This window comes from Gopherus evgoodei, chromosome 7, assembly GCF_007399415.2.
Source record: "Gopherus evgoodei ecotype Sinaloan lineage chromosome 7, rGopEvg1_v1.p, whole genome shotgun sequence".
Taxonomy (NCBI): Eukaryota; Metazoa; Chordata; order Testudines; family Testudinidae; genus Gopherus; species Gopherus evgoodei.
This window is the reverse complement of record NC_044328.1, coordinates 125,686,599-125,713,676: the sequence shown is the minus strand read 5'-3', so window position 1 is coordinate 125,713,676 and position 27,078 is coordinate 125,686,599. Positions and strand designations below refer to the sequence as shown.

The window sequence follows — 27,078 nt, the reverse complement described above, 5'->3', positions numbered from 1 at the left end:
CTATACTTAGAATAGGAGATTATCAAGCATTATTGGCTAATGTTGCCTTTTCAGTGGCTTCTGCTGTATTCTTAAACAACAATAAAAGCTCGGGCAAAGGAGAATAGCTCAGAAAATATAGTATTGAAATATAGTGTTCCTGCAACAATTTATAATATCATCAAACCTGTAAACAATGCAGAAAAAAAGTCATCTCAGTCAAAAGTTATCCTAAAATTGCCATCTTCAAATATGATTTCTTTCATAATGCGCAGAGTGATTTCTGTCTCCTCCCTCTGTACACATGTGCCTGTGGCAGCAATGGCCAAAGTGCAGACTTGGGCCCGATCTGACTTTTATCACGTACAAGTTACTATGCAGCCAAACTCAAAACACAGCCCAGCACCCGAAATGCTCAAATGTGTGGTTCAGCACCTAGGCCAAAGTGTAACAGCTAAGTATACAACCTCTCATTTTGGTGTGTTTGTCATAAGTTAATAGGAACAAAGATACCTTGGGATAAGGAAGAAATAATAAAGATGGGAGTAGTAGGTTTTAGGCAAAGAGTCAAGAGGATTGAGGGCAGCACAGTGTATCAGTGAAAGTGTGTATGAAGGAGTCTGGAGAATTGTCGTTTAGAACCTAAAATCTATAATAACTACAAGCACATGGGCAAAGTTTTATTATCCCCAAAGCATGGAAATATTTGATTCATAATCACTGCCTTTTATTCCAATTGTCCAAATGTTCTCTTTATTTGCAAGATACTAAAAATTAAACTTTTTTTCCTTTTTGAATGGAAGACAAGCTATAGCTACTGTGGAAGGTGCTGGTATGTACGAAGTCCTTTTTGTTGTTTCTCAGTGCTTTTGCAGTGGGGTAGGAGACAGCACAAGGAATCGATGCAGCAAATTAATATTTATACGTTGCAAGATTTCTCCAACATATGCTAAAACCTGATAACGTGAATTCACTCTCTAGTGTAGGACAGCAGAAATGAACGTACAAGGAAGGGCCAGGGAGTCTTATTGCAGTCAAAATACTTCCCTCTGCTGGAAAGCTTTTTAAATCTAAAGTTATCCCGGCAGATGAATTATATGAATGATGTGCCCCCGTCCCTCGCCTGTTTCCTTCTCCCACTCCCCCCCCAAAAAGTATGTAATGGTTGCAGCTGTATTGTACAACAAGACTGTATGGCATAATGGATCGGCAATGAAGATTCTGGATAACTATCTCAAAGTTACAAATCAGAAATATCTAATTTGAATTCTATTTGGTGTGTGTGAAATGAGCTGTTAGTCTCAATATGTTTCCTCATGGGAAAAACTCACATTATAAAAATACTTTGTTACCCATTTGTATTCTTGAGGATAGCGTCAGCCGAGACCATAGATAACGAACTGTCCTCTCAGCCCTTGATTATAATCCCACCAAAACAGAGTTGAAGCAGAGCATTGTGTAGGAAGACTTGGACTGCTGATGCTTTTGGTATGCCTTTTCTGGGAATAAAAAGAATTTCATTTTTGTGTATCTGGTACCTTTCACCAACTGCATTTATATTAAGAAATGTGTAATTTTTTTTAACGGCTTCCCGAACAAAACAAATGTATTTGCAGTACTAAAATACAATACTTACGCAGCTTTTGTTTTTGTAGAGTCTGTGCTAAGTATTGTGACCTCTTAAACTCTGTGTTTGAGCAGTTTTGAATAGTAGGTCCCATGAGCGTTGTTTGGACCACCTTCTGTGGCTCTCTGGTATAGCAGATCAAAAATACTATGCCAACTTCCAATAAAATAAAAAAATGGATGTTTATAATGAGTCAAACATGAAAATGAGTAATTCAGCCATAACAGTAGTCATGTTTGGTTTTTTATGTCAAATGCAATTTATTTGCTGTTGCTCATACTCCATTTTCATTATGCCACAGATTTTTGTATTGATAATTCATAAATTACATAGGAGAAGTAGTCAGTGAGGAAGCTGGAGATCTTCAAGTTGAGTAAGGGATAGCTGGGGTTTTGAGGCCGGGTCCTGCACCATAAAAGTCCTAGGGAGTTTTGCCATTGACTTCACCAAGCATGCATGTTTTCACCAAGCAAACCCCTGGTTACGTTTGAAAGGTGGTTTGAGATTGTGGGTCAAGCCCGTTAGCTAGAACTTTGTAATCAAATGATGAGCAGTGAACAATGATTTTAACAGTGATGATACTTATATTGTCATCTCCAGGTTTCACAATGATCAGTGCATTGAAATATGTAGTCTGGTTGACACCTCAGATCTATTGTTACATGTATAGAAACAGAACCTGCATCAGTTTGTATTCCTTCTAGCCTATAAGGTTATTTTCAGAACCATAAGGCTAGATACCTGTTTTTAAAAATTAAAGTTTTAAATTCTGCAACATAGTTCTGTGGCAAGGGAAGGATTTTGCAACAAGTGCTCTGGTTATGAATCTGAAAATTCACTGAGCCCTGCTGTAACACTTTTCAAAGAGTGTCAGATATGAGGCAGACATAACTTTATAGCTAGCTTTCTATGATCTTTAAAGATAGCAGTGTCTCGGTGAATGGAAAGAGTACAAGTGGGAAGCCACCACACTTCAGTGGCTAACAAGCCGTGGTAGTCTGGGTTGGTAGTAATTTATAATCAGAAGAAGTAGAGGAAAAATTAGAATTAATTTATATCAAAGTTTATATCTGCTGAATATTGGTGTGTTTTTGTTTTTTATTTTCAACAATTATCAGTATGTATCAAAAAGCAAATTAGTGAGATTGAAGCATTGTTTAATTGAAGTGGCTCAAGGCAGTTCATAGTTACTTTCTGAGTTGAAGAAACTAACACTTTGGGTCTGCTCTCAGTTATTCTCCTTATTAGGGAAAGGACAGGGTACCATTTATGTTCATCTTTCGTAGCAGCTGTTGTTGTAAATGAGCCTACCGGGGAAAAGAGAGCTGACTTTTTGTTGTTGTTGAAGTAGCTGAACTATAAAACTAGACCAAATGTTGTTGTTCCCCTTTTAAACAGATCCATTTGAGTTAGGAATAGCCATGTTTCCCTAATTCAGGAGCTCTGCAAAGGAGGAAAAATGGGTACATTTTCAGTAGGATATTTCAATATGGCAGAAAATATCCCCGCCATCCAGTTTCAATGCATATTGGATTAATATGGGCATCCACCAAGTAAAACAATTCTGGAAAGCAGCTCTCAAATTAATGAATTTTATTTCACTTTTCCCAGAAAATCTTAAAATTGTCTTTCTTCTCTTTGCAGTTGAGCTATTCTGAAATGCACTAAAGTAGTTTGTCTGGCCTCCATGCTTCAGCATGACCATGACCTTGTTAGGGCCTCTAAGTCAGGGGTTCTCAAACTGGGGGTTGGGACCCCTTGGGGGTCGCGAGGTTATTACATGGGGGATCTCCAGCTGTTGGCCTCCACCCTAAATCTTGTCTTGCCTCCGGCATTTATAATGGTGTTAAATATATTTAAAAGTGTTCTTAATTTATAAGGTGGCGGTGGTGGGGTTGCTCTCAGAGGCTTACTATGTGAAAGGGGTCACAGTACAAAAGTTGGAGAACCACTGATCTAGGTGCTATCAGAACACAAGTAAAATGTATTTACAGAATATATACAAATAATATAATTTTTGCTTTCAGTACGTTTCTTTTTAGCTGTTTTGTTTTTTGAAATGCAGGATCTATGCTTCAGAGTGAAATATTTAAACTCAAATGCACTTCTTCATTAAGGTAGACTGAAGGCAGCCTCTTCTCACTGGTACTGAATGAAAATATTTGGAAGGAGAGGCTTAAGTGAATTTCCAGTTAGAATGCTTTTATTTCATGAAGATAGTTTCAAGAAGAATTTCAGAAAACCATTCTTCTAATGCTTGTTCTGTTTTGTTTATACAACACATTCAACCAAAGCAACCATTTATAAGTCATTCCTATTAAGTGCCATCTACTGTATACTGTATTCAGTATTTTGAGGAAAAAAATATAGGCTACAGTGTGTGTGTGTGTGTGTGTGTGAGAGTCACTCGGAAGTCAGTGCAGTCCATGTTCATCTGATTGCACAGTTTGGCCCTAAGCATTTTGTTTTATTTGTAGTTAAATTGTTGGAGTGATGCATTTATTTCTAATTATGATATTGTCTAAAATATATCTAATATAATTTTGATTTGAGTAAATATTTCTTTTATGTAGGCTGGATAAAGGGCCCTCAGAATATATATTTGTTTATTCAACAGAATAGATTTAAATGGAAGAAATTTCTTTAAAATACAGTAGCTGACTAGGTCCGTCAGCTGTCTGATTTGTCATGGTGACTCAGATAGGGCCTATGCTAGAACTTTCAAAGGAAGAGGAAGAACTCCAAAAGCACGTGGCCTGTTGTGGAGTATTGTGGGGAAAATTTCTTCTGACTCCATGTGGTAATCAGCTTTTGTCATGAAGTGTGAATGTCAGAACTCCTTTGTTTATTTTTATATAACAGAAGAGTATCTGCAGTTGCTTCTTATGATTTGATTTTAGTGATCTTGAAAAGTTCTCTATTTATCTGTAGGATAGGAACAGCACAGAAAGAGCAGTGTGGAGAAGTCTGAACTCTCTGCCAATGTACCTCACCTATGACCTGCAGATCACCTCTAGAGTAGAAAGGGGATAGTTGTCTCCGTAATAATTTAATTCTTTACCTTACTGCTGACACTGTCAGTAAAGGTGCCACAGATGATTTTTGTGACGCAGACACATACGTATCCACTGGGAAATAGACCAACATCATTTTCAGGCTACTTGAATATCCTTAGATTACAACACGGATGCTTGATAGTGAGATACATAATTATGAGTTTTATTGATCATTTAGAGATTTTTGAATCTAAACTAAAACAGTTCTTGCTCTCCTAAGAATAGTGTTGAAGGGATATGGACTGCAGGAAATGATTGTATCATCTTTTCCTTGCAGTAGTGTAGTGTGGCTGTACAGCAACACCACTTTTGACAGAAGCATTTTGCAACATGAACATTATTGCTATGGTCAGAAGCCAGGTTTTCTGGGACTCCTAAAGAATCTAACCTAAAATGCACATCGCTGTTGCTGGAAACAAAGGCTTATGAGTAATTTCCAAATATGAAACATTGCATTGTGGGACAGAGTTCAGAAGACTGGCTGAACAAGTTCGACTGTGGTGATTTTGGCTTCTTGCCGGCATTGGAGAGAAACCATTATTGACTGCACTTGTCTTCAGGCAGATTTGAGCTAAGGACCTCAGCCTAAATGCTGTAACCAATGCCAAAATGCACGCACACACACAATAGCTATGCCAGGCAAAGCATTCTGTAGAAGTGGTTGTAAATTTAAGTTGTGTAATTCAAGCAATGACTTGCTGTAGTTATCTTTTGTCTAGTATAGAACAGAGCATACATTGTTTGTTTTCAATAATATTGTGAGACAGTAAGTTCCACAAGTTCATACTGTAGAAATAAGTTTCCTTTTCCATGTTACATTGTTCCTTTTTTAATTTCATTGAGTGTTGTCTCATATTGTTGGACGCAGTCAGAGCATCGTGTTGTCCTTCGCAATGTGATTCGTGATTATTATATACCTATATAATATCTCCTGTTGACCTTCCTTACAGATGAGGTCCTAATCCTGCAATGTAATGTGTTCAGGAAACTGGCACTCACCATGGAGACCCAGTGAAATCTAGGGAGGTCTGCAGGACTCCACTTGCATGACTCACATCTCAGGATAGGGGCTAGGTGTTCCTAATCCACTTTAATCTGCGTATGGAAGCCTTTGTCTCCTCACTTTTGTTGCTCATTTCTATTCCTGCGTGTCCTTTTAGATGCAAGATGTCTACAACTGAATGCTGTGTTCAATTTGAGGCCATTCCATATATTTCTCAACAGTATAGTATTTTGTTTCTTATCCCATTCTTAAAGTTGACATAGAAGGGGAGGAAAGTGTCTCTTTTCTACTTAATTATGTGTAAAGGTGGAATGTGTATTTTAAGTCTTTTTTTTTTCTTGTTTCAAAATTTTAAAATATGTTTTTGTCTTCCCTGTTTTTATGGGAGGACTACAGAATTGGTGGGGAAGCTTACTCAGCCCTCAGCTGGAGATGCAGGAAACATTAGACGAGGGAGGAAAGGTATTCCCCCGAGTGCTTGTCAAGAGTTTGTTAGTTGTTAATCATATCCAATAAAACCAAAGCTTTATGCAATCTGAATAAATACCCTTCGCCCTCAGTTGACCAGATTTCAGTATTTAGTCCTGTCATAATTGTACTGTTTCTCTAATCATCTATATAGTCTGCACCAAAAACAGGGTAGTCAAAAGCCTGAGATTTCTAATTAAAAACAAGCAGGAAAAAAAACTTGAAAAACGCAAATCTTTTCAGACTTTGCTTCTACATCACAGTATAATCTGTTTTTTTCTTTTTTCATTTTTGAATGACATGTTATGTAAAAACGTATCCCAATGGTGGTTCTTCCCGAGACATTCCCACTGCCGTCTGTGGTGTCTCTTCTGCATAAGCTGGTTCCATTATTTTAAGAACATTTAATGTATAATGTTTAGGAGAGAGAGAGTTCAAAGTACTAAAAAACTTGCTGTTGTAAAGTGTATGGAAGCGGTGCTGAAATGGGAATAGAGAGGTGCTGACATAAGCAACAGAAGATGTGAACGAGCAAAAGTTAAATTTCTCCGTTTAAATTTGAAGTTTCAGTGCTACATTTGACAGTTTCCCTTATGTGAAGATGCTATAGGATGCAGTAAGGTGGTGTTATACCACAACTGATCAGCAGGGTATGAGGAAGATTGTCCTGAATCGCTGGGCAAGTAGGTCAGCTTTGCTTCAGTTTGTACACCTTTATCTAGGTTTGATATTTGGTATCGAATCACATAAAGTTTTATACCATGTGGTATTGAACACAGCTGACAGTTTGTCCATAGATAGAGTCCCTTCTCCATGGTGGGTTCTGATGATATTAGCTCAGTATTTGCTGGAATGTGCTATTAGTGGCGCATCAACAATCATGATTCCACAATTCAGGAAACAGTTTTTAAAAAACCTGGTGAAATATTCACTGATCATACTTATTTGTCAAGTATGCTGCTGCCTATAAGTTTGGAAATACTTAATAAAAATATTTCAGTTCACCATTGAAGTATTGTACAGGCACTTGAGTTATGTCAAATTAAATATCATTCTTGTAAATATATGAAACAAAGCAAGTAAATTCCTAATAGAAATGCAATAAGCGCCTTCTATAATTGATTAAAATAATTAACTTAACTTCTTTGAATCATTCTAACTGAAAACTGGAAAGCATTTGTTAACCTTATAATCATGTTAGATTTAATTAAAACAAAATCCATTTTATTTATGAAGTTGATGTTCAAGTACATGGGATGGGAATGAAACAGAGGGACTGGCATTTTTCAGGTAATGAGATTACTTAATAATGCATTTGAATTCAGAATCAATTGAAAGATCATCAGTAATAACCTCTGATTTTTCTTGTTTGTAACTGCTGGTTTGCTGCCTCAGGTACTGGGTACGTGATGTAAAATGTCCAGTGGTGCTGTGTCACATTCCTGATGCACAGTCTTTGAAGTGACACTTCAAAGAATGCTGACACATACTGCTATCACACCGGAGTTACAGTCATGGTCAGCAGGGAAGAGATTAAAATAGTCAGGTTCAAAGCCTAACGCAATGTGGTATATGATATAAATATTACGCACCTGGGAAACGAAAATCTTTGTTAATGGATGACATTTTTAGTACAAAATTGCAGTGATTTCTTAAATTAGTTCCATAAATATATCACCATTTGGTATGATTCTTAACTTTTCTTTTTTTATACAAACTATTTGATTTGGTAAAAAGCACTATAACTATTATAGAGATTAGAATAGTGACTACAGTATTTTTGAGGCTGTAATTTATTTATTTTATTTACATTCTCTAGAAAATAGATTCTTTAATTGCCATGTTATTATAGTCTCACTTTCTCTGGCACAAAAGTGATAGTCAAGTTTACATCGTGTCTTCTTAGCTCTCAGTTGGGGGGAAAATTGATAAAGCTATAAGTGATTTGAAACACCACTGCTCTGTTGCTGAGTCATTATGTACTGGTAACTAAGATTTTACCAGCACCTCATCAGATCTATCTCCTTGAATGTAATGTCAGCGATTGAAGGAATTGACCATTCTTGCATGTACTTCCGCTGTGATAATTGGCATGGGGGAGGGTTGTAAATATTTTTGTTGAAACATCAAAGTCCTTAAAAAAATAAAATAAAATCATGCCTGTGTCATGGACGAGAGAAAATTATGAGCATGAAAACGTCTGTTCTGCATTTTTAGTGTGTCTAAGTAATTTTTGCTGCAATCTTCAATTTATTGTAATCTGTTTTAGATTTTTTTTTAAATCTTTTTTTTTTTTCTATTACAAAAGCACAACTGCAATAAAGAAAACCAGTGTGCTTCGGCAGTGTAAAAAGCCAACAACAAAAGGGTATCTAGTACAAAAACTACATTTTTCAAATTTATGGTTATAACATTACTCATCTAATCAGAAGATTAATAACCAGTACTCATATTGACAAATGGTCTGTATAGCACACACTGTGTACATGGAGAGAGACATTTTAACAGTCTAGTAATCAAAAATATTATCTGTATATGGTTGATTTCATGTTAGCATATAAACCATATTTCTGTTTCCTGAATTCTGTTGTTTAATTTTGTAATCTTTACATTAAATTAATGTAGAGCTTTTGAGTTTATTTGTACTGAGTATGTATTGAACTTTTTTCTACCACAAAAATATATAGTAATATGCTGACTTTTCAGAAATGACTTTATGATATTGTGAGATCGTCTTATCCAAAATAATGTAGGACATGGCATGGATTCTTTGACATGCACTATGATAAAAAATTGTATTTGTATGTCACTATTATGTACATACAGCTCTTTTTATGTAATATAAACTATGTTATACAAAATGGCTAGGGAAATTTCAAATAGACCTCTACCCCGATAACGCGGTTGTGGGGAGCCAAAAATCCCTACCGCATTGTAGGTGAAACGCCGTTATATCGGGGTAGCGGTGGCAGGGCTGCAGCGGTAATTCAAAGAGCCCGGAGCTCCGGCTGCAGGGAGCCCCAGACCCTTTAAATCACCGGTGGAGCCCCGCTGCCCCAGCCCCGGGCTAGCAGCAGCAGGGCTCCAGCAGTGATTTAAAGGGCCTGGGGCTCCTCGCAGCAGCCGGAGCCCTGGGCCCTTTAAATTGCCGGCGAGCCCTGCTACTGCAGCCCCGGGATAGCAGCAGCAGGGCTTCGGCAGTGATTTAAAGAGCTTCGGGCTCCAACCGCTGCAGGGAGCCCTTGGCCCTTTAAAGTGCTGCCCGAAGGCCGCTGCTGCAGCCCTGGGGTAGCAGCGGCAGGGCTCCAGTGGTAATTTAAAGGACCTGGGGCTCCCTGCAGCGGCCGGAGCCCCGGACTCTTTAAAGCGCCACTGGAACCCCACTGCGACCGCGCTATATACGAACTTGTGTTATATCGGATTGCGATATTGCAGGGTACCATTAATTCTGTGAATAGTAATTAAACACCAAATGGGGAATATGTTTTGCAACTCACTGGCTTATCTTCATTAGTCAAATATCTGATGAAAACCTCATGTAATAGAATACCAACTGTGTGTGGTGGGGTTTTTTTTCCTGCTGAAAGGATTTAAATCTAATGGTACCTATGTTAAGTTCCAAAACAAGGCAGTAACTTGTAAGGTGGTTCATTGAAATGTAACAAATCTGAACAAAAATAGTACAGTAGTTAGTAATGGTTATGACATAGCTTTAAATGTGTTTTGGGGTTTTTTAAGTAATTATGTATAACAGAATTTGTGTTCAAAGAATTTTGCTAAATATTTAATGGTTCTTGGCTGATATGATATATGCTTTATGTATCGCTTGAGCCTGTAATTAGACCTCCTAGGTGCATTGTCGTTTGCAAGTGGATGCATACATGACACACTTCTCATATTATGTCTCTGCTCTTGTCAGTACTCAGGATATTGAAATTTTTCAAGAATCCTAAATCTTGGAGATCAGGGTAATTGTAAATCTCAATATTCTGTATCCTCGCAGGAACAGAAACAAAATTTCAGGAAAAAGCGTAATTTGCATTTGCTCATAATATTGAAAGAAAACCAGTGGCTGTGGGTTTGTTTAGGATTCCTAGAGTAATTTTAACTTAAAATATGTTGCAAAGCTCCCTTTTTTCTTTCTCATTTTTTAAGTTGGGGCGGGGGGACGACAAGAATCTGATTTTTGAAGGGTGCAGGATGACTTAATCCTGGGAAAATGCATTGTAAGGTATGTTATTTCTATCCTGTCAACTTTCACCACAGTAAATTCTGTCTTAAATTTGATGGTTGGATGTGCACCTGGTTTGCACATGCAAACCACGTTTGCAGGAGCACATGCTGTATGCATGCACAAATGACAGCAGATGCACATTTAAAAGTCAGCGTGCAATGTCCCTCCCTGCTGTTTGTTTAAAGTTTTCCTGAAGTTAAATGGTTTCAAAAGGTGTCAAATGAGGATTGATGAATTCATCTTTTTCATCTCTCAAAAACCAAAGAGTTGTCATTGTTTTTAAATTAATACATTTTCCCTTATTCCCCTGTTACTAATTGCAAAAGCTACAGTATATTTCTATTCACTGACAAACTACTGAAATCACTTGCAAAGCAAGAAAAGTCAAACTCCATCTTAACACGCCCTATTATTCTTTCTTAATGCAGTCTAGAAATATTGTAATTTTTAATATAAACACTAGATTAGCCAGATCTCTGTTGATCACTGCTGGATCCTTAACATATATAATGAAGTAGGTTACAGATGAGGTTTGTTTTCACTTTGTATTATCTTGCTTTTTTGAGAGTTAAATATATGGTCAGTAATAGTCTGATTATCTCCTAATCTTATTTTGCTTTGACCAAAGCTTTGACACAATGTTTTTTTTAAATCTTCTATATATTTGATGTACAAGCTAATTTTGAAATCATATAGTATATACTTGAACAAACTGCTATTATCCATTTAGATCAGAAATTCATTTTTTAGAATAAACATCTCACGCATACATACACAAAAAAGTAATAGATGTAAAGGGACAGTATGTAAAATCTTGCCTTTTTAAGAAAAAATGAGCGAAGTATAGCTCATAGGAATATTAAATGTTTGAAATGTGTATCCAAAACTTCCATTGGTTTCAAAACACCTTTTGGACCCTAAAATATTTATATACTATTACTAGGTTAAGTAAATTATCCTTGCATAATTGACAATATATTCCTAGGAAAAATGAAGATAAAGCTAAAATATATTTTTTGCCAGTAACATTTTTGTTATAGACTCATAGACTCTAGGACTGGAAGGGACCTCGAGAGGTCATCGAGTCCAGTCCCCTGCCCTCATGGCAGGACCAAATACTGTCTAGACCATCCCTAATAGACATTTATCTAACCTACTCTTAAATATCTCCAGAGATGGAGATTCCACAACTTCCCTAGGCAATCTATTCCAGTGTTTAACTACCCTGACAGGAACTTTTTCCTAATGTCCAACCTAAATCTCCCTTGCTGCAGTTTAAGCCCATTGCTTCTTGTTCTATCATTGGAGGCTAAGGTGAACAAGTTTTCTCCCTCCTCCTGATGACACCCTTTTAGATACCTGAAAACTGCTACCAGGCCCCCTCTCAGTCTTCTCTTTTCCAAACTAAACAAACCCAATTCCTTCAGCCTTCCTTCATAGGTCATGTTCTCAAGACCTTTAATCATTCTTGTTGCTCTTCTCTGGACCCTCTCCAATTTCTCCACATCTTTCTTGAAATGCGGTGCCCAGAACTGGACACAATATTCCAGCTGAGGCCTAACCAGCGCAGAGTAAAGCAGAAGAATGACTTCTTGTGTCTTGTTTACAACACACCTGTTAATGCATTCCAGAATCACGTTTGCTTTTTTTGCAACAGTATCAGACTGTTGACTCATATTAAGCTTGTGGTCTACTATGACCCCTAGATCTCTTTCTGCCATACTCCTTCCTAGACAGTCTAATCCCATTCTGTATGTGTGAAACTGATTGTTCCTTCCTAGGTGGATCACTTTGCATTTATCTTTATTGAACTTCATCCTGTTTACCTCAGACCATTTCTCCAATTTGTCCAGATCATTTTGAATTTTGACCCTGTCCTCCAAAGCAGTTGCAATCCCTCCCAGTTTGGTATCGTCCGCAAACTTAATAAGCATATTTTCTATGCCAACATCTAAATCGTTGATGAAGATATTGAACAGAACTGGTCCCAAAACAGACCCCTGCGGAACCCCACTTGTTATACCTTTCCAGCAGGATTGGGAGCCATTAACAACTACTCTCTGAGTACGGTTATCCAGCCAGTTATGCACCCACCTTATAGTAGCCCCATCTAAATTGTACTTTCCTAGCTTATCTATAAGAATATCATGCGAGACCGTATCAAATGCCTTACTAAAGTCTAGGTATATCACATCCACCGCTTCTCCCTTATCCACAAGGCTCGTTATCCTATCAAAGAATGCAATCAGATTAGTTTGACACGATTTGTTCTTTACAAATCCATGCTGGCTATTCCCTATCACCTTACCACCTTCCAAGTGTTTACAGATAATTTCTTTGATTACTGCTCCATTATCTTCCCTGGCACAGAAGTTAAACTAACTGGTCTGTAGTTTCCTGGGTTGTTTTTATTTCCCTTTTTATAGATGGGCACTATATTTGCCCCCTTCCAGTCTTCTGGAATCTTCCTCGTCTCCCATGATTTCCCAAAGATAATAGCTAGCGGCTCAGATACCTCTTCTATTAACTCCTTGAGTATTCTAGGATGCATTTCATCAGGCCCTGGTGACTTGCAGGCATCTAACTTTTCTAAGTGATTTTTTACTTGCTCTTTTTAATTTTCTCTTCTAAACCTACCCTCTTCCCGTAAGCATTCACTATACTAGACATTCCTTCAGACTTCTCAGTGAAGACTGAAACAAAGAAGTCATTAAGCATCTCTGCCATTTCCAGTCTCCTGTTACTGTTACCCCCTCCTCATGAGCAGTGGGCCTACCCTGTCCTTGGTCTTCCTCTTGCTTCTAATGTATTGATAAAAAGTCTTCTTGTTTCCCTTTATTCCCATAGCTAGTTTGAGTTCATTTTGTGCCTTTGCTTTTCTAATCTTGCCTCTGCATTCCTGTGTTATTTGCCTATATTCATCCTTTGTAATCTGACCTAGTTTCCATTTTTTATATGACGCCTTTTTATTTTGTAGGTCACGCAAGATCTTGTGGTTAAGCCAAGGTGGTCTTTTGCCACATTTTCTATCGTTCCTAACCATCGGAATAGCTTGCTTTTGGGCCCTTAATAGTGTCCCTTTGAAAAACTGCCAACTTTCTTCAGTTGTTTTTCCCCTCAGTCTTAATTCCCATGGGACCTTACCTATCAGCTCTCTGAGCTTACCAAAATCCGCCTTCCTGAAATCCATTGTCTCTATTCTGCTGTACTCCCTTCTACCCTTCCTTAGAATTGCAAACTCTATGATTTCATGATCACTTTCACCCAAGCTTCCTTCTACTTTCAAATTCTCAACAAGTTCCTCCCTATTTGTTAAATCAAGTCTAGAACAGCTTCCCCCCTAGTAGCTTTTTCAACTTTCTGAAATAAAAAGTTGTCTGCCAATGCAGTCCAGGAACTTATTGGATAGTCTGTGCCCCGCAGTGTTATTTTCCCAACATATATCTGGATAGTTGAAGTCCCCCATCACCACCAAATCTTGGGCTTTGGATGATTTATAAATTAAGGGAAATAACTTAACACCTCTAATATTATCAAAGGTCAGACAGATATGCTTTGTGAATTAAAACTGAGCATCAGATTAGAAATATTCTATACATTGTTGACTACCAAAGTACACAGTAGAACTGTGACATCAGTTGGATTTTTCACTTTAATATGCTCACGAGTGCTGAACTGTTGGCTCTGTTTCTGAAAAATAGTATTGAAGCATGTTGTTTTGACAGTAAAACTTTTAAAAAAAAAGTGTGGCCATTACAGAAAGTTGAATGTGTGTGTAAAAGTTAAGATTTTTGTGATGCCAACTTTGACAGCACCTGGTCCCTTTAGTTTTCAGCTCAAAGATGTAGATGGCCTCTCTTAGGGTTTGTCTACACTACCCGCCAGATCACTGGGCAGCAATTGATCCAGCGGGGATCAATTTATCGCATCTAGTCTAGATGCGATAAATCAACCCCTGAGAGCTCTCCCGTTGACTCCTGTACTCCAGCGCCACAAGAGGCACAAGCGGAGCTGACGGGGGAGTGGCAGCAAGTTGACTCATCACGGTTAAGACACCACAGTAAGTCAATCTAAATACGTCGACTTCAGCTACGTTATTCACGTATCTGAAGTTGCGTAACTTAGATCGATTCCTCCCCCAATGTAGACCAGGGCTTAGAAATAGGGAATACCTGTTATTGGAACAGAGGAAGACTTTATTTAGGATGACTTGTTGCCATTATTATTTTTTATTGTTGCCAGAACCTGTGATTGGGAACAATCCTTGTACCACTGGCTCTGCAAGCACAGAGCAAGTCTTGTCTGCACCATGAAAATTACGTGATGCAGACAACTGATATCAGCAACATATCCAGTTGAACTTAGAGGAACAGGTTTTTTTAAAACATGATTCTCGTACAATTTTGCCTTGTTGATGATGCTGGCTATAAATCCTGTGGTAGAAACCAGTTTAAGTGGAACTGCATTTAAACAGATGCTTTCCATTTGAAATCTAGCACCTTGATGCCAAAGTGAAAAGGCCCACCCCAAGTGTTCAAAAATCAGGAGTCAGACTCCCCACCCTAAGTCATGAGAGTTTAAAAATAAATGAGGGTTCATTTTATTTGCCCTCTGGTACTGAGCATTTAGAGTTCACACTTTTCTCCATGGCCATGAGCTCTACAAACATCCTTTTTATTTTAAACAGAAGCTGAGATTTTGTGATCAGCTGATTCCAGCAGCTGAAGCAAGGTACTGCAAGACTCATGCTAAAAATTGTAAGAGTTAGTAACATGTATTTTAAACAAGGTGTTGAATAGTTATGGTGTTACACCTGTGTTTTGAATGTGTTATATTACATTACAGTGAGTAGATATCTAAAGTTAACTCTACTTGATTAAAAACTGTCCGAACGGTAATATCAGGTTTATATTATACTTAAGGCATTTTGTTCCACCTTTTTGTATGAGTCAGATGTTCTAGATAATTTAAACATTTTGCTATTCACATCAGCCTGTGGAATGCACATTTCCAATTGATATTAAATAGCAACCGACACCAACAGATTTATAATAGTACATTAGTCAGGCCTGGCCATTTTTATTTAGATTTACCATGCTACTTTTTACCTGAAAATACATACAGGGTGAAAGGTGGAGCTCTGGAAAGGTTAGATCTAGAAATATTATTGCAGTACTTTCATGGGAAATGCTTCTACTTAAATCTGTCTTCAGATTTGTATCCTTTAACCAAGTCTCTGCAATAGTAAGTAGTTTTTTCTCCACCCTTGCTTTTGTCCGCCCTTTTGCTTTCTCTTTCTCTTCCTCTGTTTGTTTCACTTTTCACTTTCATCTCTGTTTTTAAACTGCAGCGAGCCCACTTTTGCAACAAAAGAGGAATTTTGTGCATTGGTCTCTGAAAGCAGTCAGATTTAGGGCTCATTTTGATCTCTTCCACTAGATTATTCCACTATTTTGGACCCAGCATTGAAGCTACCTGAAAGTTTCTCTCAGAGCAGTTTTGGATGAGAAATTTGCCTTAGTAGGTGGTAGATACCCTAGTGAAGGGACTTTCAGATTAGTACCAGGACCTCAGATTAAATTTTGAAATAAAGAGGGAATCTGTGGATAGTTTGGAGTGCAACTGAGATAGGAATCAGCTGCTGGATAATGCCAAAGCTGGGCATTAATATATAAAACTTTTGTATTGTCTATAATATGTCATGGAGCAGGAATACACAGATGCTAATACTTTTTATGCCTATGAACACGAATTTCCCCAATGAAATGATGATGCTGAAAAGAGAATACTAAAAATATGCAGAAAACACAAGATGATCTAAACATGATGACACATCCTTCATGTAGGACAAGAAATGGTAGCTCAGTCTCAAAAGCACTTTGCTGTAGCAAACCTGCTGAACTGCAGGATACTTGCTGCTTGGTTTAATGGGTTAATTCAAACTTCCCCTTCAAAAGCAATGGTTTTTTTCCTCTTCAGTAGAGATTCTTCTGCACTGGGCTTTTGCCAAGTATAAAGCATTTTTCTTCTGAAATAAATGTGCAGTAATGCAACAAGTACAGTCAGGAAAATCTCTAAGCGTATAACATGGATAATTCTTTCAGTAGTGGATGAAGAATACAGGAGTAGGAAGCTAAGGGACAGGACTTCTTATAAACTAAGAGTAAAACACATCACTACAATTAAAATAATCCCACCCCAGAGAAGGCTGAAGTGTGGCTTGAAGGCCAAATACAGTTGCTCTCAGATTCACTGAAAATGTTTGACTCATGAAGAACATGTGCAACAGCAGGGAATGTAGCCATGTTGCTCACATTGAAAAGGAGAAATGCATGCAGGGAGTTGCAGTGCTCACGGGGTGTACATCAATAATAATATAAGGGCACCTGAAATCTGCTTTAATTTAGTGCAGCCCCTGTGATTCCCACCTTCTACAAAAGATACTGCTTCTCCATTGGCCTCACGTAAATATTAGGTCTATTTAAAAAAGAAAGTTGGAGCCCTACATTGAAATTTTTTGTTTGGCCTAGACCGACAGCCCCAGATGAAGGAAGTTAGAGTAGCTCAGCTTTGAGACGAATGTGTAGATCACAGTCGCAAGGCTCTCATGTGAGAGGAATGAGCTTGACTGTTAAGTATTTTAGAAAGTCATCTTTAAGCTCAAAGGAACAGTACATAGGAACTGGCACTGTTGAAATACTATGAACTGCATTAGACTTTTAAATTAAGATTGAATGTGCATAGCATCAAATCAGATGAATGTAAAAGTATAATACTATATATCATCAGTTACAAAGTTTTATAACTCCTAAAAGGGGGGAACCAACCATATGACTGATTCATGTTCCCTAGCTCACAGCAGATATTGGGTATTGAAATGTCTATGTTAAAAATATTACCTAGGTTCTCTAGTATTTATAATATACTTGTTGCACAATACACACATGCTACAGTATGACTGTTTCTCTATTCCAAAGGTTAAATTCCTCTTCCAAACTGAAGATACAGTTTCTCTGAGAACTGCTTGTTGCTCAGCTTGAACAACTCCATAGTAATTATTCCACAATAGGGGAAGAAAATTATTCCTCTAACATACCAGTAGTAGGTGGGTGCTTAGCAGGGACTTGGGAAAGTGTGTGTGTGTGTGTGTGTGTGTGTGTGTGTGTGTGTGTGTGTGTGTGTGTGTGTGTGTGTGTGTGTGTGTGTGTGTGTGTGTGTGTGTGTGGTAAGCAAGCAGTATATATATACAGCACATGAAAAGATGTGTGTTGTCTTACCAAGTAGGGGGTCAGTGCTAATAGTATTCACTCCTTCTTGTCAACAGGTGAGAATAGCCCACTTCCACCTTAACTGAATTGGCCTCATTAGCACTGACCCCCCACTTGGTAAGCCAACTCCCATCTTTTTATGTGCTGTATCTACATACTGCTTACTGTATTTTTCACTCCATGCATCTGATGAAATGGGTTTTAACCCACGAAAGCTTATGCCCAAATAAATCTGTTAGTCTCTAAGGTGCCACAAGGACTCCTCATTGTTTTTGCTGAGACAAACTAACATGGCTCCAAGAGACGCCCAGAAGCAGAAGGGCACAAATGTGGCTTAAAACCATGTTATCCCCAATCCCTTCAACCTGGGTTGAGAGTTCAGTGCTCTCTCTCTCTCTGAGACGCATCACAGAATTTCATAGTATGGCTTTTTTCGGTTATTTTCATGAAGAAATGTAATATTTATCAGGGAAGGCAGATATTGGAAAATAGCTGTTTATTAATCTAGTCTGTCCCCTGGTTTATTTTGTGTGGTATATTTGCTTGTACTTTGCCCAGTTTACATTAATTTAAAATGTCATCTGATGTTTTACCAAATATTTCTCTAATGACATCTCCTCATAAATTGTTTATGAAAGCTAGACTTGGTATTTGCACAAATTATAAAATGCTTGCCCCGATCATGTATCAGATTACTGGTGTATTATTAATAGTACGTATCTTTTACTGTAATTTCAATTTCTGTATAAGCACCTATGGTTTAGATAGGCACTTAAAATATAAACATATGAGAGAAATATAAACATAAATAAAACAGATGAATATAGATGTGATGTATCGCAGTCATACTCAATCCATATTTGATTTATCCACATCTGTGTATAAAAGGGATTTCAGTGGCAGCCATTGCATGGGGAGTTTGTTTTATAACATTTTAATCTAAAATTCAGATACATGTTTTAAAAAGTTAAAGGGTGTGGTTTATTTATTTATTAAAAAAAAATGCCTGCATTTAAAAGTATTATATCTTATTACAGATGTAGACCCTAATTCTGGCAGCTGATCTGTGTAGAGCCTTGTTGAGTTTAAGTTTCTGAAAGAGTTCAGGAATCTGCCCATGTAGATCATCTTGCAGGATCGTGGCCATATTCATTCCTACAGAAAAGGGTTACATGGTATAAAATCAGTTTTAAATTCTTGCATAATTCAAATTTATTGAACGATCAGAATGTTAGTCCTGTAGAATATATGAAATATGTGAATATCCATGATACGTAAATGTTTAAAATATGTAACACTATTGTCAATGTTAAATTAAAAAGTATGTTGCATTTAATTATATTTTAATATTTGCATACAAATGTAAACATTTATTAGTGTTGTTTAAGGTAAGAAAACAACATTTAACAAATTAAATGATGTATAATCTTTTTTTTGAAAATGTTACTGATTGCTTTATGCCACATACCTTTAAGAGACTACATTTATCTACTTAGTTATATGTTTTTGGTTTTTTGAACAACTGAATAATTGGGTAATACTTGACAGATTTCATTTTTAAATGTAATACTTTTTTAGATTTGCAGTAAGTAGAGTTTGTATTCACTGCATTCAGAAATTACTGGTAAGTGTTTAAACATTAAGCAGTGCTCTTAAGGAACTGGTTTTCATAAACATATTGCAAAAGCTAATTTTACTTGAAAAGACTGAAAGTATGTGCGTTTATCATTGAAATACACACACACACACACTGACATACTCTTATCTCTTTCTCCCTCTTATGCCTGTTACACAGATCTGTGGTACCAGATGGCTGGAATATAATGCACTGTTAAACAAATAAGACCATTAGACACATTATACTGCCTGGTAAATGACTGTGCATTTAAAATGGTTACAAAATTTTAAGTAGAAAACAACCTTCATTTTAGAGTTTGTTTATAGAAAGTGGGATAGAACTTAAACTACTCTCTGAATAGCTTACATTTACTGTGTCATCAAAATATAATGATTTTCTATTGTCCTTTTGAAGATGGCATGAAATAAACACTCCTACATCAGATTGCTGGTATAGCTCAGCAAGAAACAATGAGTTTGATTTTACACTTAGCTTTGAAGGAAAATATGTGGTGTTTGTAATATTTCAACGCTAACCTAACTATTGTACTATATGTTTTTCTCACTTTCCGAATGTACTAAAATGTGCTATAAATGATAGTTCAGTGATAGCATCATATAGTTCTCTAGTACAGTTGTTTTTCAGTAATTGTAAGCAGCTGAGAAATATACCCTTTGTCTTTTTGTTTTAGATATGCCAATATTTGGTCTTTGCCCGGCACATGATGATTTCTATTTGGTGATGTGTAACCACTGTAATCAGGTTGTAAAACCACAGGCATTTCAATCACATTATGGTAAGTGCTTAACCGTTTTTAATAATCAAGGGTGAGGTTAAATCAGGATTAAGCCTGGCAATTTTTGATTATCCCTCTTTGTGATCTTTAAAGCTGATATTGCGCACAGTATTATAATGTAAATGCAGTATAAGAAGGTAACCTGTGTTCCTTGCAAAATATTTTAACTATTTTTAAAATGTTCATGAATGCAAAAGGATGGTCCTTGTTGAGATTAGTGAAGTATTTGAACGTTCCCCCCCTTTAAGTACTACATCAGCGTTGTCCCATTTTGAAATGGTGTGTGTGTATGTATGTTTCTTAATAGCTGAAGACTGTTTTTAAATGTCATACAATTGCAGTTGAACTAAAAACTAAAATTGCAGATTTTGCTATAGACCAAACATGGTGCACTTGAAAGTAGTAAACTTATTTAGTTTAAAAAGTATCAATTGTTGTTTGTTTTAATGATCAGATGAAGTTTTTGTGTATAAACTATGGTAGAAGTGTGTGGGTAACATCAGCTAACACAGTATTTGTACAGCACTAAGAAAGTCTAATATGCTATACAGTTCAAGTATTCTGTAGCTTCATATAAAATAGTCAGTGGGTGAAGGGTGGATAGTTTTTCAGACCCTTTCCTCTGCCCTTGTCCGGAGCAGTAAACAATTTTAAAGGGATGGAGGATTTTGATTGGGACCCTTTGGTATTCATTTTTGGATATGCAGCGCTGAAGAAATTTAGCTGGCTGTTTTTCTAAATGTGCTAATACAAAAGATGGTGAGAAACCCAGTATATCTTCAGCTCCACTTCCTTCTTCCCAAACACACAGGATGTCTGTGTGTGTGTGCATATGCTACTCTTGAGGGAATTCTACACCAAAAAATTTAATATTCTGCGAACAAGGTTTTAAAATTCTGCAAAAATCTGCATATTTTATTTGTCAAAATAACACCATATAATCACACCATTTTCAATTATTTGCTGAAAAGTATTTTGAAATAAATTACCAAAATAATTGAAAATGGTGTGATTATATTGTTGTTGTGTTTCTGTGTTGTTCTGGCAATTAAATTATGCAGAATTTTGCAGAATTTTAATTTTTTGGTGAAAAATTCTCTCGAGTTCCAGGGTTCTATGTGACAACAATCTGGGTGCAGGCAGCTTGGTGTGGTGTCTGGGTGGAGGGTGGAATCTGGATGCACAGGGACTTGGTGTGGGGGTTCTGGGTGCAGGGGGGGCCCTGATGCAGAGGAGGCTCTATGGGGGCGGAATCTCTGTACAAGGAGCTATTCCCCCTGTCCACCCAAACCCAGTGCATCTTGACCTGGAAAGCCTCCCCCTCACATCCCCTGGCTGCAGAAAACTGTGCCCCGGGGGTATGTGTCTGGGGCTTGATCTGACCCAGCTCCATCTGCTCTATGCTCCAGCTGGGATTAAGGTCCCTGGATGGCCAGAGCATCTCCTCACCACAGTGATTTACCTCTCCCTCAGCTGCTCAAATAGACACCTCTGAGCTGCAGGGAAGGGGTGAGTGGGTATTGGTGCAGCTTCTCTTTGCTTCCCCGCAGAATCCATTTTCTGCAAGGAAGTAAAGGGAATCTGCGGGAGGGCAGGGATTTCTGTTGCACCGCAGTTACACAGGATTCCCCCAGGAGTAATATGCAAGCCCATGTGCGCACATCCCTAAAACCCTTTCTGCATTGAAGAATAGAATCATAGAACTGGAAGGGACCTCTTAGGTCCCCTAGTCTAGCCCCCTGCACTCGGGGCAGGACTAAGTATTATCTAGACCATCCCTGACAGGGGTTTGAAGACTTTCAAGAGCAGATTAGACAATGTCAGGGATTCCACAACCTTCCTATACAATTTATTCCAGTGCTTACCCATCCTGACAGGAAGTTTTTCCTAATGTCCAACCTAAACCACCCTTGCTGCAATTTAAGTCCATTGCTACTTGTCCTATCCTCAGAGGTTAAGAATAATTTTTCTCCTTCCTCCTTGTAACAACCTTTTATGTACTTGAAAACTATTATCATGTCCCCCCTCAGTCTTCTCTTCTTCAGACTAAACAAATGCATTTTTTTCCCATCTTTCCTCATAGGTCATGTTTTCTAAACCTTTAATCGTTTTTGTTGCTCTTCTCTGGACTTTCTCCTATTTGTCCACATCTTTTCTGAAATGTGGTGCCCAGAACTGGACACTATACTCCAGTTGAGGCCTAATCAGCATGGAGTAGAGTGAAGAATTATTACTTGTGCCTGCTTACAACACTCCTGCTAATACATCCCAGAAGGATGTTTGCTTTTTTTGCAACAGTGTTACACTGTTTAGGGTGTAATCCACTAGGACCCCAGATCACTTTCCTAGGCAGTCATTTCCCATTTTTTTGTTTCCATTATTTCTGTCATTTCTTCACTTTAGGCATGTTGAATCATCATGACATGCATCTGACGAAGTGGGTATTCACCCACGAAAGTTCATGCTCCAAAACGTCTGTTAGTCTATAAGGTGCCACAGGATTCTTTGCTGCTTTTACAGATCCAGACTAACACGGCTACCCTCTGATATTTCCCATTTTGTATGTGAACAGCCGATTGTTCCATCCTAAGTAGAATACTTTGCATTTGTCCTTGTACTTGCATGTGCGTACAGTGTGGGGGTTACAGCTGCATACCTGTGGGGCTGTAGCTATGCCGCTGTGACCCTCCATAATATAGACAAGCTGTTGGCGATCTCTGTCTGGTTCCTCGCAGAAAGGTTTCTACATTATAGAAACCATTGTCATAGTTGTTAGCATGACAGCTGTGTTGGCATGCTCAGCACACAGTTCAAGAATTGTGTGGGCCTAGAAACTGAATTGCTGTCTCATCCCTAAAGAGTGAATATGTATGTTGGGTGGTGTGTGGAAGCTTGCATTGCCACTAGCAGTTTAAAACTTGTTTTGTGACTAAAAAGTTGTTTTGTATCCAAGCGTGTTAATTCAAAATCTTGCTTTACATTCACTTTAAAAAAGAGAGAGTTTTTTCTATGAAGTAAAATTGTGAAAAACACATTTGGGATTTTTGTTTTTTTTTTCATGTTAAAAGAGTGAATTTTTTTGGTTTTATCTTTTTTTATTGTTATTGTTGCTTGTGTATGTATACTGTATGCATAATAACATGTATCAAAAAGATTTCAGATACAAGAAATATTAGCCTCTAATTTAAATCTGTAAATTAGAACTAGATACTTTAACATAAATTAAAAAGGCAGTGATGAGGACGTCAAGGTTATTGTTAATGTCTGTCAGGACTGTTATGAACGATAAGAAAGTTATAAAATTATCTACTTACGCGGTGTAGTTGTAGCCATGTCGGTCCCAGGATATTAGAGAGACAAGGTGGGAAAGGTAATATCTTTTATTGGACCAATTTCTGGTGAGAGACGACAGAAGTTAGTCCAATAAAAGATACTAACTACTTCACCCACCTTATCTCTCTAATACCACTGTCTAGAAATGTAGAAGGGAAATGGGTGGAGTCACTGGTGATTGAGGAAAATGAGGTTGGGTGGAGATGTAAACTATTCAAAGAGTTTGGTTTGCTAAGTAATTTCAGAAAGTAATTTCAGAGCAGGACATATGATGGTGTGGTTCTGTAGGAAAATGGCTAGCTAATCTTTTAGCTGTTTTCAGTGTATTTGGAGGTTGTTTCTTGTTTTAACCGTAATAAATGTGAAAGCTGCTCATCAGTATGACAAGACAGGTGATTTAATGATTACCAAACAGCAGTGTACTTATCTGATTCAACATGCCTAAAGTGAAGAAATGACAGAAATAATGGAAACAAAAAAATGTATAAGGTTAAAATATAAACATTGTCCAATTATATTAAGTAACAATATAGAAGAGTTGAGCTCATGTTTAAAAGTGAAGAAAATAGTTTTCTTTGGATTTTTCAAGATCAAATTTTCTGCTGAATGAAATCTGTAATTTGTGGTTTTATTTCAGGATTTTTGAAAAAAGAGTGAGTCTCACCAGGTTTGGGAAAAATGACAAGTGCAGTGAAGTAATGCTTTCTATAAATTTTCCAGTGCTTTTGTTGTTGTTTTTCGGAATATTACTAGAGAGAGAGAGTTTCTTAAAATACTTTACAGCGTTTGGTGCTGTGTGTTGCTTATACTTGATGTTCTTTGAAGCTTGTCCTGGTGGGCTTTTTAGTTTCCACGGTAGAGTATACTCTTTCAAAATGTCACTTTTGTCAGACAAAGGGTAAACTAACTACTCACAGAACTTAAGGAGCTGATTTCCTCCCAAAGCATATTTGTGGTAAACTACAAGACAAGGTAGTCTGAGAGAGTTTTTTTTACTTCATATGTTAAGAATTTCTAGACCACATGCAATTAGATAAATTCAAATATAATTTTTACTCAAAATATACTACATTTAATATTTTAGCAAACTAGAAATCTATTTAAAATTTGAGCTGTTCTTTATTATGTGAAAGGATATTCATCATAAAACTAAATTTAAACTTTTCTTGAGGCAATAAAACATATATAAAATATTTAATTGTAATTTGTCAGTTATGACTGCTGTTTGTTATAGAATAAATATAATCAGTAAAATTGAATTGCAAATGCAGTTTCATATTTGACATACATAATACCTTGTTTTGTGTTTTGTTTTGTGTTTTGTTTTGTTTTGTTTGTTGTTGGGGAAAGAAAAAAGTTGCTTTTAATAGAGTGAAGAAATGCATTTGTTTCTATCAGTGATCATTAGTTTAAGTCCTGAATGGGGAAAAAATGCCATTGGCCACACAGAAAACTTTGTACAATTTCTTTTTGTATCCTAGAGTAGACTGCTTAGACTGTGTGTCCTACACTTTCAATATATAGTGGTGAAGATATGTCAAACGCGCATTGCTTTACATTCAGAAGAGAATTTGGGATTCCTCGTTCTTTGTGTTTGAATACCTTACTTTTCCTTCAACAGCAGTCATTGCAGAATCTTACTCTATTTAACGTGGTGTATAAACACCTCCTCTCTGTGGCTCTCTAATGGCATCCTGGGCTTTGTCTTGGGTTCCTTCTTCTTCTTTCCTCACAGTCCATCCCTAGCGGATCTTTTTATAAGCTCTCATGGTTTCAGATGACAACTCTAAACTGATGGAAACTGATGACTAGGTTTGAAAGTCGGTTCCAGTGGGTGCATTTTTTTCCTTTGGGTTTTTTCCCCCCTGAAAAATTTAATGTTCATAGTTCCACATACTTCAGCACATGGCTGCTCTTTGTGGTATGTGAAACCCGTTGCCGTGGTTTCCTTAGTTTTTAGTGGAGATCCCAGAGCAGTGCATGGGTGGGGGGGGGGACGACACCTGGGTTGTTGGTTGTAGTTCAAGAGCTTTCACCAGTTTTTCCCATCCTGGACTGGTTGCCAGCCAAGTGTCTGCAATGAGCCCCGTCCCTGCTAAGTAGCTAGTCTGGCTTCTGGCCCCATGGAAGGGAGGCAGCTCAGTGATGTGAGAAGCAACATGTTCTTGTGAGTTTAAACATGGGTTTGCAAAGCAAAGGCTTCCTGTATTCTAATCTTTGCTAGTGACTACCTTTGTGCTTTTGGCCAAGTCACTTAACGTCGCTGAGCCTCAGTTTCTACACCTATAATGGAGGATAATAATGGCTACCTACCTTATAAAAACAACGAGGAGTCCTTGTGGCACCTTAGAGACTAACAAATTTATTTGGGCATAAGCTTTCGTGGGCTAGAACCCACTTCATCAGATACATGAAGGGGGGAGGGATAGTTCAGTGGTTTGAGCATTGGCCTGCTAAACCCAGGGTTGTGAGTTCAATCCTTGAGGAGGCCACTTAGGAATCTGGGGCAAAAAATCAGTACTTGGTCCTGCTAGTGAAGGCAGGAGGCTGGACTCAATGACCTTTGGAGGTCCCTTCCAGTTCTAGGAGATAATCTCCTATTATATTATATATTTTATGAGGTGAAAAATACGGGAGCAAGTATCAATATTTTTCACTGCGTGCATCTGATGAAGTGGGTTCTAGCCCATGAAAGCTTATGTCCAGATAAATTTGTTAGTCACTAAGGTGCCACAGGGACTCCTCGTTGTTTTTGCTGATACAGACCAGCATGGCTACCACTCTGTAACCTGCTACCTTATAAAGTGTCATAAGAGCTATGAATGAGACCTGTAATGGCATTGTCTGTTTAATTATTGAATGGTTGTAAAATGCTATAAAAGGGTTAAATATTGGAAAGAGAAAATGATACTGTATACCATTCCTGAGTCTTTAGACTGGCATGTCTGGTGCCTCTACTCATTCTCATAGCTCTGGCATGCAGTGATAAATGAGACTAATGACTCTGTTCAGCTTCACTTCTGCTGTTATGTGGGCAACAGTAAAATTGTTCAGAATGTCAGTTCCACCTTTCCACTCTTTTGGAAAACTCTGTAGGGAGGACCTGCAGCAGGGAGGACCTAAAAAAAAAGGAATGTGGAAGGGATAAACTAGTAAAGACCACTTTATCCTCTCTTTACAGCTCTAGGGTTGGAGGTAGCATAGGAAAGAACACACCCAACCTTGCCACGGCCAGGAAGAAGAGAGGAGACAGAAAATACCTGCTCCTTTCAGTCTGCAGAGAGAAGGGGAGCTTCATGTTGTCAGATACCTGTTAGCTAGAGGCTGATATGAAAGACAGAGCCCAGGAACAGCACCAACGCTCTTCCCAGCAGCTGAAAGCTGTAGATTGGGCTTCAGGAGTTGCCATCACCTGATTGTCTCACTACACAGACTCGTTAGCTTACCTCCCCCGCCTCCACTCACACACTTATTCAGGTGTTGTGTCTGTCTTTGACTAGCAGGGTTTAGTCCTCTGTCTTCTGCCTAGTAGGGGTCTGGTAAACTTTCTTTTTCTTCTTCTTTTATTTTTTTTTTCTAACCCAGGTTAGAAATGATATACCCAAGCTGATTTTAATTGAGATAAATGACCCCATTAACTTTTTTCTTGGATTTGACAGAGATAATTGTTATCAGTGTTGCTATACTTGACCCTTG

The 27,078-nt window shown here is 37.8% G+C and overlaps 1 protein-coding gene across 4 annotated transcripts in view; it reads left to right on the top strand.

Moving 5' to 3' along the window:
- ATXN7 (ataxin 7) overlaps positions 1 to 27,078 on the top strand; it is a 128,997-nt gene that overhangs the window by 54,224 nt on the left and 47,695 nt on the right. For 2 of the 4 annotated variants that reach the window (XM_030571333.1, XM_030571335.1), the window contains exon 5: positions 19,945 to 20,049. The exons of 1 other annotated variant lie outside the window; for it this stretch is intronic. In XM_030571333.1, the coding sequence (XP_030427193.1) occupies positions 19,945 to 20,049 (105 nt within the window). Of the gene's footprint in view, positions 1 to 13,728; positions 13,740 to 19,430; positions 19,505 to 19,944; positions 20,050 to 27,078 lie in introns of those variants that run through there. One more of the 4 variants, XM_030571338.1, reaches the window with a different exon arrangement.